Consider the following 12,705-nt stretch of genomic DNA (forward strand, 5'->3'; position numbering starts at 1 on the left):
AAGATTTTAAAGATAAAGCACCGAGCATATTGCCTGGCACATGGTTTGTGCCCGGAAAATAACCCAAGAGAGGCCTTGTAACTGGTCCCAGACCCGCACAAGACCTCTGATTCCCATTCAGTCCTGTGCATTCTTAAGAGTGAGATCAAGCTCCCTTGCCCATCCCCCAGCCTGCCCACGGGAAAAGAATAAATAACAACAGCAGCATTTTCATTTTATAAGCACTTGGTTTTATTGCACAGAAGCAATTGAAAGTGGACTCCAGTGGAAAAGTGCGCCCTGGCATGGTTCAGTGGCCAGCGCCCAGCCCCACCTGCTCCAGCTCTTCCAGGATAGAGAGCTTTGGGCAAGGGCTCGACCACTCCTTTGGAAAACAGAAGGCATTCAGGAATAGGTTAAGACATCTCAAGCATAATGTGTTTCTAACTGCTCATTCATTATTGCGGTCATCTGTCAGTTGCACATACAGGAAATAAATGCACTTATTTGGAGAGGAGGGGGCAGTTTTTATAGTCAAGTGTTTACATGTGGCATTCGGCATATATCACATTCGGCTACATAAGCTATCATAACATAATTGTCCATCACCTAGGGAGGGTTTGGGGCGTGGGGCCGGGGGTTGGGAGGATCCTCTCTTGCTAACACATTGCTAATAGAAATTCCTGTTTGGTGAAGGAGGGCCCATAGTCTAAGCAGAGTTTCTTCTTAAGGAAAAGCGAGAAAAAATGAAAATTCGTTATACCGACCCTTGAGCTCCCAGACCCTCCTGAGTTTCTTTGGCTGCTCTGGATGTTCCTTTCTCCCTGCCTTACTTCTCTCCCTTGGTGGCCTTGTCTTCTGTGGCCTTCTCTGGAGGCCTGCTGTCTTTCTGGTCTGTGCTAGAGGATTTCTCAGCCTTTTCTGCCTTGGCATTGCCTGGTGTGGAGGCCTCCTTGCTGGGCTCCTCCTTGGCTTGGGCCTCTGCTTTGGGTTTCTCCTCAGGCTTCTTGGCCTCTGTGGCCTTCCCCTCCTTGGCGTCTTTTTTCTCAGGTGCCACTGGCGTCTCTTCCTTCTTTGGCTTTTCCGGCTCTTTCTCTGCTGCTTTGCTGGGTTCTTTGGCCTTGGCATTATCTGGTTCCTTCTTGGCCACCTCAGTCTTCTCTTTGGGTTTGGCTTCTTCCTTCCCCTTGGCAGCAGCCTCCTTCTCTGGGGTGGTTGCTTTTTTCTTATCTTCAGCCTCTTCCTTCTTGGCTTCAGCTTTGGGTTCTTTGGGCTTTTCCACAGCAGGGTCCTTCTTCTCCTGGACCTCGGGCTTTGGAGCCTCCTTCTTGGGCACCTCATCTTTCTTGCTGTCCTTCTTCTCCTCAGTTTTCAGTGTGGCTGGAGCTTTCTCTTCCTCTGTCTTCTTTGGGGGCTCTTTGGCTTTCACCTCCTGGGGTTTCTCTTCCTCCTTCATGGGGGACTTTGCCTCCTCCTTCTTTGGGACCTCCTTCTCAGGAGCCTTGGCCTCCTCCTTCACAGGAGACTTGACCTTCTCTGGGGATTTTGCCTCCTCCTTGACAGGGCTTTTGGCCTTCTCCGGGGACTTTGCTTCTGCCTTCACGGGAGACTTGGCCTTCTCAGGGGACTTCACCTCAGCTGGGGACTTGGCCTCTTCTTTCACTGGGGATTTGGACTTCTCTGGGGATTTGGCCTCTTCCTTCACAGGGGACTTGGCCTTCTCTGGGGACTTCACCTCCACTGGGGACTTGGCCTTCTCTGGGGATTTGGTCTCTTCCTTCACAGGGGACTTGGCCTCTTCCTTCACAGGGGACTTGGCCTTCTCTGGGGACTTCACCTCCACTGGGGATTTGGCCTTCTCTGGAGATTTGGCCTCTTCCTTCTCTGGGGATTTGGCCTTCTCTGGGGACTTCACCTCCACTGGGGACTTGGCCTTCTCTGGGGATTTGGCCTCTTCCTTCACAGGGGACTTGGCCTTCTCTGGAGACTTCACTCCTTCTGGAGACTTGGCCTTCTCAGGAGACTTGGCCTCAGCTGGTGATTTTGCTTCTTCTTTCATAGGGGACTCAGCCTTTTCTGGGGACTTGCCTTCTTCCTTCACTGGGGACTTGGCCTCCTCTTTCTCTGGAGATGCAGCCTCTTCTGCTGGGGGAGATTTTGCTGCTTCTTCTCCCCCTTCCTCCTCCTCTTTGGCCTCTTTCTCTTCTTCTTCAGTCACTTCCTCTGTCAGTTGGACCTCCTCTGTCTGTTCCTGCACAATCACAGTTTCCTTCTCTGACTTTTCTACCACCTTGATCTTCTCTTCGCTTTTGACTTTTATATGAGTGGATATGGTGGGGATTTTGGGGAGTCCTTCTAGAAGGGGGAAAGGACTCGGGCCAAAGCCAATCCGACACTCTTCACCCTCCAGGAGTTTTCTGCAGAATGGATAATGGAACACATTACTATTAACTCAGAGCCGATCAATGAGTTAGGGGGCTTCCTGAGTTACTATGAAGTTCCACCGCATCCAGTGATATGCACTTTGGTGGAGGAAGGGATGTGAATGGTGGGCACTTTGACACTGGAGAAGGTCACTTAGCAGATCATCCCAGGGACCACCCAGAATCCACACCCCAATGGCACTGCTCTTGTTTAATGCAACTAAGGTTGCAACTTATAAAACTTTTTTCTCCTGAAAAAATGGCCCTCAAGAGAAAACACCTCTATTAACAACATTTATACTTATTGTCCCTCAACTAAAATGTTATTCAAGAGAAAGGTGTGAGTATGAGCAAGGAATTCCACATGTATAAACCTGGGTTTAAGAGGTCTTAGAATGTTCCCATTTGAATTTCAAGGGTCTCCTGTTATCTTATAGTCTCATTCTTTGGGTTTTAGGAACATGGTGGGGGCAGTTTCCACTCTTTCCTACTCACTAGATGTGTGACTTTAGCTAAGCCACTCAAACTCTTTCATCCTCAGTCTCCTCATTGGTAAAAACGGGGTCATTAAGAGTCCTAACCTGTCTCTTCCTTCACAGGGGACTTGGCCTCTTCCTTCACAGGGGACTTGGCCTTCTCTGGGGACTTCACCTCCACTGGGGATTTGGCCTTCTCTGGAGATTTGGCCTCTTCCTTCTCTGGGGATTTGGCCTTCTCTGGGGACTTCACCTCCACTGGGGACTTGGCCTTCCCTGGAGATTTGGCCTCTTCCTTCACTGGGGACTTGGCCTTCTCTGGGGACTTCACCTCCACTGGGGACTTGGCCTTCTCTGGGGATTTGGCCTCTTCCTTCACATTGGCCTTCTCTGGGGACTTGGCCTTCTCTGGGGACTTGGCCTTCTCTGGGGACTTGGCCTTCTCTGGGGACTTGGCCTTCTCTGGGGACTTGGCCTTCTCTGGGGACTTGGCCTTCTCTGGGGACTTGGCCTTCTCTGGGGACTTGGCCTTCTCTGGGGACTTGGCCTTCTCTGGGGACTTGGCCTTCTCTGGGGACTTGGCCTTCTCTGGGGACTTGGCCTTCTCTGGGGACTTGGCCTTCTCTGGGGACTTGGCCTTCTCTGGGGACTTGGCCTTCTCTGGGGACTTGGCCTTCTCTGGGGACTTGGCCTTCTCTGGGGACTTGGCCTTCTCTGGGGACTTGGCCTTCTCTGGGGACTTGGCCTTCTCTGGGGACTTGGCCTTCTCTGGGGACTTGGCCTTCTCTGGGGACTTGGCCTTCTCTGGGGACTTGGCCTTCTCTGGGGACTTGGCCTTCTCTGGGGACTTGGCCTTCTCTGGGGACTTGGCCTTCTCTGGGGACTTGGCCTTCTCTGGGGACTTGGCCTTCTCTGGGGACTTGGCCTTCTCTGGGGACTTGGCCTTCTCTGGGGACTTGGCCTTCTCTGGGGACTTGGCCTTCTCTGGGGACTTGGCCTTCTCTGGGGACTTGGCCTTCTCTGGGGACTTGGCCTTCTCTGGGGACTTGGCCTTCTCTGGGGACTTGGCCTTCTCTGGGGACTTGGCCTTCTCTGGGGACTTGGCCTTCTCTGGGGACTTGGCCTTCTCTGGGGACTTCGCCTCCACTGGGGACTTGGCCTTCTCTGGGGATTTGGCCTCTTCCTTCACAGGGGACTTGGCCTTCTCTGGAGACTTCACTCCTTCTGGAGACTTGGCCTTCTCAGGAGACTTGGCCTCAGCTGGTGATTTTGCTTCTTCTTTCATAGGGGACTCAGCCTTTTCTGGGGACTTGCCTTCTTCCTTCACTGGGGACTTGGCCTCCTCTTTCTCTGGAGATGCAGCCTCTTCTGCTGGGGGAGATTTTGCTGCTTCTTCTCCCCCTTCCTCCTCCTCTTTGGCCTCTTTCTCTTCTTCTTCAGTCACTTCCTCTGTCAGTTGGACCTCCTCTGTCTGTTCCTGCACAATCACAGTTTCCTTCTCTGACTTTTCTACCACCTTGATCTTCTCTTCGCTTTTGACTTTTATATGAGTGGATATGGTGGGGATTTTGGGGAGTCCTTCTAGAAGGGGGAAAGGACTCGGGCCAAAGCCAATCCGACACTCTTCACCCTCCAGGAGTTTTCTGCAGAATGGATAATGGAACACATTACTATTAACTCAGAGCCGATCAATGAGTTAGGGGGCTTCCTGAGTTACTATGAAGTTCCACCGCATCCAGTGATATGCACTTTGGTGGAGGAAGGGATGTGAATGGTGGGCACTTTGACACTGGAGAAGGTCACTTAGCAGATCATCCCAGGGACCACCCAGAATCCACACCCCAATGGCACTGCTCTTGTTTAATGCAACTAAGGTTGCAACTTATAAAACTTTTTTCTCCTGAAAAAATGGCCCTCAAGAGAAAACACCTCTATTAACAACATTTATACTTATTGTCCCTCAACTAAAATGTTATTCAAGAGAAAGGTGTGAGTATGAGCAAGGAATTCCACATGTATAAACCTGGGTTTAAGAGGTCTTAGAATGTTCCCATTTGAATTTCAAGGGTCTCCTGTTATCTTATAGTCTCATTCTTTGGGTTTTAGGAACATGGTGGGGGCAGTTTCCACTCTTTCCTACTCACTAGATGTGTGACTTTAGCTAAGCCACTCAAACTCTTTCATCCTCAGTCTCCTCATTGGTAAAAACGGGGTCATTAAGAGTCCTAACCTCAGAGGGTTGTTTCAGTGAAATAATAAATAAAAAGAACCTGGCAATACCTGCCTCAGAGTAAGTGTAGGGGTTACCCATACAGACCAGTGCTTTGCAAATTTAACGGCATGCAAATCACCCAGGGATCTGATTAAAATGCAAATTTTGATTCAACAGGTCTGGGGTGCCTTTCTAACCAGCTTTCAGATAATGTTGATTGTGCTACTCCATGGACAACACTTTGAGTAGCAAGACTAGAGATTAGAGCCAAGATGTGGGAAGTGAAGGGTCATTAGCCAACAACTGGGACAGGTCTTCACGGGGTCAGCCCTGTTCCTTAGCAGAAAACTGCTAAGCTGGGAGGTCTCTTGGCTTTCTCATGGCTACTTTTTACTGAAGGCTTTCTCTGTGGCAGCCCAGTGGTACCTGTGTTACCTGGATTAGCTCAGGAACAGGATTAGCACCGCCTCCCAACAATCCCAGGACGTGGGTACTGTTATTATCACCCCTATTTTATTTCCCCGGGAAACAACTGCTCAGAGAGCTAGGAATCTCTAAGAGGTAGAGTTGTGAAGGCCCTTGACAACTCAAGTACCTCCTTTCCCTCCAAGACAACCTCTAGCTGGCTGGATTTGGGAAGAGGGTGAGGAACTTTAACCCTCTGAATCATTGTCAGAATGAAACTAAGTCACTCTCAAGATATTTGTCTCTCAAAAGGTAGAATGGTGGTTGCCAGGGCTGGGGGGAGGGAAGGGGAGGGAGTGGAGAGTTACTGTTTAATGAGCACTGAATTTCAGTTTGGGAAGATGAAAAACGGTCTGGACATAGATGATGGTGATGATTGCACAATAATGTAAATATCTTTAATGCCCCTGAACTGTATACTTAAAAATGGTTAAATGATAAATTTTCTGTTATATACATTTCACCGCAACACGAAAGAAAAATTTTTTTTGTTTTGTCTCTAAGACTGGCAGGCAGGCTACCTCACTGTGGGACTTAAAATCCAAGGCTTCTCCTAAGAACCACCACCCAAAGGCCCCCTGGCCCCCTCACCTGTAAGCAGCAATCTCAATATCCAGAGCCATCTTGACATTGAGCAGGTCCTGGTACTCTCGGAGCTGGGCTGCCATCTCCCACTTAGTGTTCCTGAGCTCAGCATCCAGCTGCTGGATGGCTTCCTGGGGAGGAGAAGTCACATACATGTCACGCGCCAGTCAGCATTCTGGCCCTCAGCACTGGAGGAGCTGGGGCGGGCTATGCAAACCCAACGTAGTCCTGTTCAGCCAGGCTTGCTGGGGCCAACCCCCACCCGGTGAAAGCTACGGATCTCATTCATGGACATGAAAGCCACCTGGAACAAAACTCCTGCAGTGTGTATAACCTCAGCCTGGGGAGTGGTCTGGAACGAAACACACCAGACACCAACAATGGTCATCACAGGTCAGTGGGATGATGGGTGAATTTTTACAGATCTTAAGCTTAGAAAGGGCTCAGTGGGAACACGGCCTTGTCTGCTTTGGCTCCCTATTGTTTCCCCAGTGCTCCAAAGTGCCTGCCACACAGTACAGGCTCGGGAGGCATCTGTTGACCAAGACAATACACAGAAGCACGCTCAATACGAGCTGAAGCTTCTCCCCTGACCCCAAGCCCACTTAGCCACTGCTTGAAGTGAATCAGTATGGCTGATTTTTATTGCCCCCTTTTTCTACAATCACCATATATTACTTGCATAATAAGCTCTTTAAAAGCGATATTTTCTTTTAGCAGTTGTCTTTAATGGGAGGTATCTGCCAAGGCCTTCCCCAGGCTACCCTCACTCATAGACACTGGTTATTGTTTACTGAATGCCCACTCTGACCAAGACCATGCCGAGCACACTCACTCCTCGCATGAAAAGTTCGTCTCTCTCTTTAAGCTTCATAGCTCTGCAAAGGAGGCTTTTTTTTTTCCCATTGCATTGAGGGAATTCAGAGTCAGAGAGGCAGACACTTTCCTGGGGTCACACGGCTAGAAAGACATACTGGTACCCCTGGTGTGTCTGACTCCAAGGCCCATGGTCTTAACTACGATGACGCCACTCAAAGAGGGGCAATGACTTGTCCAGGGTCACCCAACCAGGTGAGACAGTCTGGCTTTCTGCCCCACCCCTGCCCACCTGGTAGGATGCGATGTCAGCCTGATGACGGTCCTCCAGCTCAGAGCGCTGCCTCTCCAGTGAGTCCTTGGTGCTTTTGAGCGCCTCCAGCTCTGTGGTCCTGGCCTGCAGCTGCCGCCGGTACTCAGTTATCTCCTCCTGTGCCAAGCGCATGGCGTCTGTGTTCACCTTGGCTGCCTCTGACAGTCGGTCCAGTCTCACTGGGAGAGAAGGGAGTAGGGCACAGGGTTAGACACAACTGGATTTGGATTCTACTGCCCAGATCTGGAAGGTGACACACATGGGTTGAGGACCTACTGAGTGCCGGTGCCATCTTGGATGCTTAACTCACCCTATCCTTTGTGATAGGCAAATGACGACTGCCCAAGGCCGGTAGGCCAGTTTGAGCAGCAGAGCTGGGATTCAAATCTAGTGTCTTTCTGGCTCCAAAGATCACACTGTCTCCCCAAACTCAGGATCTGGAAACTCTGCAGGGCAAAGGAAGCCCACATTTCTGGTCCTCCTGGTTCAGCTCCCCAGCAAAGGCTGGCAGTGCTGAGGGTTCATATGTGAAACCTGACCCATGGGGCTTAACTCTGAGCTTGTGGTTGAACAAGTGAATGAGTCTGTGACCTTTAGAGGCACGAGGGCACCATGAGCCACCATGTAGCCATAGCCCCTTCCTTGCAGGTTTCTGCTTTGCAGAGCCCAAGGTTACTGCAGAGCCTGGGGCCTGCGTGCCAGCTCCTCTCTCCCTTCCTACCCCTTGCCGCGCATTCTCTAGCACAGGAGCCCCTGTGCCAATGGCAGCCACACCCTGGCCCCTGTGAGCAATGGGCTGCAGGTTCCCAGAAGACTTTTCAGGGGCCAGTGGGGGTCTGGAGGCTAGTCTGAACCTCCTGAATGTGGACATCCTGAATCCTGAGATAATGACACTCAGGACCTGAGTCTTGGCAGTGGGGGAGGAAGAAGGGATGCCATCTGGGTGGTCCAGAAGTCCTGAGATGGATGAAGGGCAACGCCCAAGAGAGCAAAGAGGTTTGCTCTGGGAGGAGCCTTGCTGCAGGGATGGGGGAGGGGATGGTTCTGCCACTGCAGAGGAGAGGAAGGAACTGGAAAAGCAATGCATCAAAATCCCAGCTTTTCTGGGTTTTCTCTGCTAGTACTGGCAAAGACTTAGAAACCATCCAAGTGGGTGAGGATTCTTGCGCACTGTGGATCACAGACCTGTCTGAAAATCACTGAAGCCTCTGTACCCTCTCCCAAGAACAATGCAGAAGTTTTACAGACAGTTTCAGGAAGGCTCATGGAGCTCCCCAGGGTAAGAAGCCCAGTTAGTCGACCCCCCTTTCAACCCCAAAAGAAATGAAAACCAGAGATGGCAAGTGTTGGTCAAAGTCACCCTGCAGGTGCTGGGCACAGCTTCAAAGCTGCTGCAGCTGCAACCTAGCTGACTCAGGGTGGCACGGAGTTGGGGGAGGGAGATGGGTTTGGGAGGCTCCCGGCTTTTCTGAAGGGGAGCAAGGACATTAAAGGGCCCACAGGCCACTTCAGCTTCAGGCACCAATTGGTTGTAATGGTGGTCCCCCCGGGGAGAAAGAATGTGAGAATGACCCACCCTCCCCAACTGTAGTGGGGAGGAGCCCGATAGGTGTCAGAATAGGGTTCCCTGCAGTGTGCAAGAAAGGGGGTGGGCAGCATTGGACAGGGAAGCCATGTTACTTTGAAGGGCAAAGAGCGCCCCAGCGACTAGAAGCCGGCACCACTTTGGAGCAGTAGAGGGAACCTGATGAAGAGGGGCCTCACAGTGGGGTTACCAAAACTCAGGAGGAGGAGCAGAGAGGACCCAGAGTTGAAGGACATATATAAGGACCCTGGAGAAGGCCAAAGGAGAACCTAGAGTTGGGGGGAAGGGGGGGTGTTCCACAAGAGACCCAGAGTAAAACTGTTTTTTAACTAAGGGGCATGCAGTCTGCAGGAGGAAGCTGAGCAGCGCACCATCCAGTCCAGCCACCTCTATGCAGAGTCCACCAGCACCGTAAGTCACGCCACCCTTCCCCTCACTGACCGACCAACAGAGGGCGCCCCATCCTCCCTGTCCCCGCTCGCCTGCGAACCTCGGAACCACTCCTCGGACTGTAGCGTGCTCTGCACTGCGTGGCCTTCCAGCTGCGCGCGGATCTCGCGCAGTGCCGACGTCACGTCGCACTTGAGGGCGTCGCGCGCCTCGGCCTGCGCCTGAGTCTGCGCGGCGCTGCTCCCCTGGATCTGGCCGAGCAACTCGCCCACCTCCTGCTGGTGGTGACGCCGCAGGTAGCCGCACTCTTCCTGCAGGGCCTGAGCCTTCTTCTGCAGCTCGACGCGCGCCGCTTCGGCCTCCTGCGCAAAGCGCGCAAGTGCGCGCGCCGCCGCCTCAGCCTCCTCGCGCTGCCTGGCCTCGTCGTCTAGGCGCTGGCGCACGTGCGCGATGTCCTCCAGCAGGTGCTCTTGCTCCAGGCGCAGCTGGCCGCGGGCCGCGCCCAAGCGCAACACAGCGCCGCGCATCTCGCGCACCTCGCGCTCGTATAGCTCGCCCATGGCGGCGCGGCCCGCCTGCTGCTGCCGCAGCGCCGCCGCCTCTCCCTCCAGGCTGCGGTTATGCGCCTCGAGCTGCCGCACCTTGTCGATGTAGCCCGCGAAGCGGTCGTTCAGCGCCTGCAGCTGTTCCTTTTCGCTGCGCGCCGCCGCCGCCACCACCACGCAGCCCTCCGGTCCGTTGCTCAGCGTGTCTAGCGAGTCGGTGCTGGAGGCGGCTCCCGCGCCGCGGAAGCGGCTCGGCGAGGCTGACACGGAGCTCACGGACGTCCGCGCCCATGAGTGGAAGCCGCTGGAGGAGCCGGCTGCAGAGCGCGCTCCACCCGCACCGCCCTTGCGAGCCAGCCCGTAGTGCAGACTGCCGCCTCCGTGGAGCGGCGCGAAGGCGCCCAGCAGCGCCTCAGCGCCGCTGAAGCTCATCTTGGCCGGAGCAGGTGCGGCTGCCGGCGGAGCGGGAACCCGAGGCCGGGACGGGGCGGGCGGCACTGCGGTAGCACCCGGCCGGCCGGCCCTTTTATAGCAGCCCGGCGGGGTCCAGCCCCTCAGCAGTTGCTGGCGGGGTGAGCGGGGGAGGAGTGCCCCGCCCTCTCCGCCTCCTCCCCCAGCGGCCCGGGGCCGGCTGGCTCCGCCGCAGTGAGAGGGGCGGGGCAGGGAAACCAAGGAGTGAAGGGGAATCGACGACGCAGCGTCAGAGAAGCACCCCCGAAGCAGAGTCAGGCGGTAGAGGACTCCCGGAGTGGACTGAAGGGGAGCCCCCTGGTGCGGGTCGGGAGACCCTGCTACTATGTTCGGAATTAAAGAAGGAGCCTGAAATGGGGGGAGGGCAAGGAGACCTGATGGGAATAGGGGCAGGACGCCTTCGGGATGGAGCGATAGAAGACTCGGTAGGATGAGAGGACCCCCGAATGAGAGGGAGCACAGGTTTTTCCTCATAGTTAGACCCTCAGGTTAGGGGATGCAGAGTGTCTGCAGCCGGCCCGGAATAGGGGAGGGAGAAAAGTAATCCTGAATGCAGGCATAGTGGGCACTACAGAGGGTAGAGGTAGAAAACCCCTGAGTGGAGGTACACTGGTCCCCTAGTAGCTAGAGGGGCCACCAGGAGAGGGCTCAAGGAACTTTGCAGCCGGCTCCGGAATAGGGGAGGAGGACCTGGAGTTGGGGAGGGCGACAAGGCTGCCCTGAATTGGGCGTGTGGGAGACACTGCAGAGGATGGAGAAGGGAAGACCGGATTGGGGGGCACAGTGGTCTCCGCAGGATAGGAGGCAGGAGACCCTACAACCGGCCCCAGCAAGGAGGGCCCTCAGTGAAGTGGCAGAGGGTCCCCTGTAAAGGCAGGGTGTGTGAGGGTCAGAGAACCAAGAGTGGGTGTGCTGCGAGGAACTTGGCATGAAGCTGGGAGAGCTGACGCCTGTGGGGAGTGGGGGAAGTGACAGGAGGGCTAGGAGTCACTCAGGCCAGGGTCTGCACACTGAGGTCAGCTCCACAGTTGCTGGCAAATGACCTTGGACAAGTTGTCCCCCCTCCCCCCGACTCGGTTTTCCCGTCTTTACAGAGAAAGGACCTTGCCCTGGGTCAGGCTGCAACTTGAGACCCCCTGCTCCCCCAGCAGCTTCTGACTTGGGGGATCTCTAGCAGAAATGGGGGAGGAGAACCCTCCTACTGCCCGTGGATATAGCAGCCACTTTCCCACAACTAGGAAGTCCATCTTTGTTCCTCTCCCCTCCCCATCTCCTCAGCTTCAACTTGTAGTCTCTCCCCGACACCCACAACAGACAAGTGGGTGCCATGATAGATTTCCCTTCTCCCCTCCAGAGAAGTGGTGGGATGCTTTCAGGGTACCAGAGTCCCTCACCCCCATAAACCCTAATTCACGTAGAAAAGAGGACCCTGGCATTTGGAGGGCCCTGCAACAGCTGTTGGTTATTTGGCTTTTTCTTGTGTTTGGCTCCTGTCAAATGCCTTGGGAGTGGGGGCGGCGCTGCGGCTGGTGCTTCAGCACCAGGGACAGGGCCTACTGCTCATTGTTGGGGAGGAAGGGGTTAATTAGCCTCTTCCTTTCCCTTGAGGGATGGGACGGAGGAATGCCATCTCCCCCTTGCCTGATCCCTGTGCTATGCAGATGGGGAACTGAGGAGGGATGGGTGAATGATCCAGTGGAGAAACACCGGCAGCCAGAGACCCAGCCCCTTGACCTTCTGCTAGGGATCCGGTCCCGTTTTCTGTGACGTTCTCCCACCTACACACCTGTGCTATCTTGCCTCTCCATTGGGAGCTGAAGGGACACCCCTAGATGCCAGATGCCAGGAGGGAGCCTTGAGACCCCCTGGGGAGTCAGTGTAGACTCCCCTCCCAGACCTGAGCCTCCCTCAGGCAGTTAACACAAACCCCACTACATTTCCAGTTTAACATGGTTTTCATTCTGTAGGATCCCCAGGATGGGGACAGAAAAATACCCTAGGAAAGACCTATGCCAGTTCTTTTCTCTTTGCCCTCCACCTCACTCCCAGACCCCTGGTTCTAAGCAGACCCTCAGAGATGGGAAAGTGATGGCGCTGTCCCTTTAACCACGTTTTACAGGGAGGAGAGTGCACTGGGGAGGAGGAGGGAGGGGGAAGGGAGTTTCTGGTTTTGCATGGAGGAGCAGAACATGATGAAGCATTTTTCCCCTGTTTAAAGATCCAGCCATGCTCCAGTTTGCAGGGGGCAGAAGGGCACCTTTGCAGTTGGTGGAGGATGGAGGTGAGTGTCTGGTCTGAGGCTTCTGAGGATGGCATTTGGGGGGCTCAAGAGGGCTCCCATGCTCTCACATGGCTCCCCATTACTTGTCATTCTGCTTGGAATCTTGCCATTAGAGCCCTGTTCCTTTGGGTCTTTTCAGTCATCTGCATAATGCAGATGCATCC

At 54.2% G+C, this 12,705-nt stretch overlaps 1 protein-coding gene across 1 annotated transcript; it reads right to left on the reverse strand.

Moving 5' to 3' along the window:
* Positions 1 to 265: 265 nt before the first annotated feature.
* NEFH (neurofilament heavy chain) lies at positions 266 to 10,221 on the reverse strand. The gene is made up of 6 exons (XM_028480176.1): positions 9,345 to 10,221; positions 7,249 to 7,448; positions 6,147 to 6,271; positions 4,026 to 4,521; positions 3,132 to 3,251; positions 266 to 2,092 (listed from the first exon to the last, which is right to left on the reverse strand). Exons 1-6 carry the CDS (start codon positions 10,219 to 10,221, stop codon positions 809 to 811), a joined length of 3,102 nt encoding a protein of 1,033 aa, XP_028335977.1. The 3' UTR covers positions 266 to 808.
* Between the last annotated feature and the right edge of the window lie 2,484 nt (positions 10,222 to 12,705).

This window comes from Physeter macrocephalus, chromosome 19 (assembly GCF_002837175.3).
Source record: "Physeter macrocephalus isolate SW-GA chromosome 19, ASM283717v5, whole genome shotgun sequence".
In the NCBI taxonomy this organism is placed as follows: Eukaryota; Metazoa; Chordata; class Mammalia; order Artiodactyla; family Physeteridae; genus Physeter; species Physeter macrocephalus.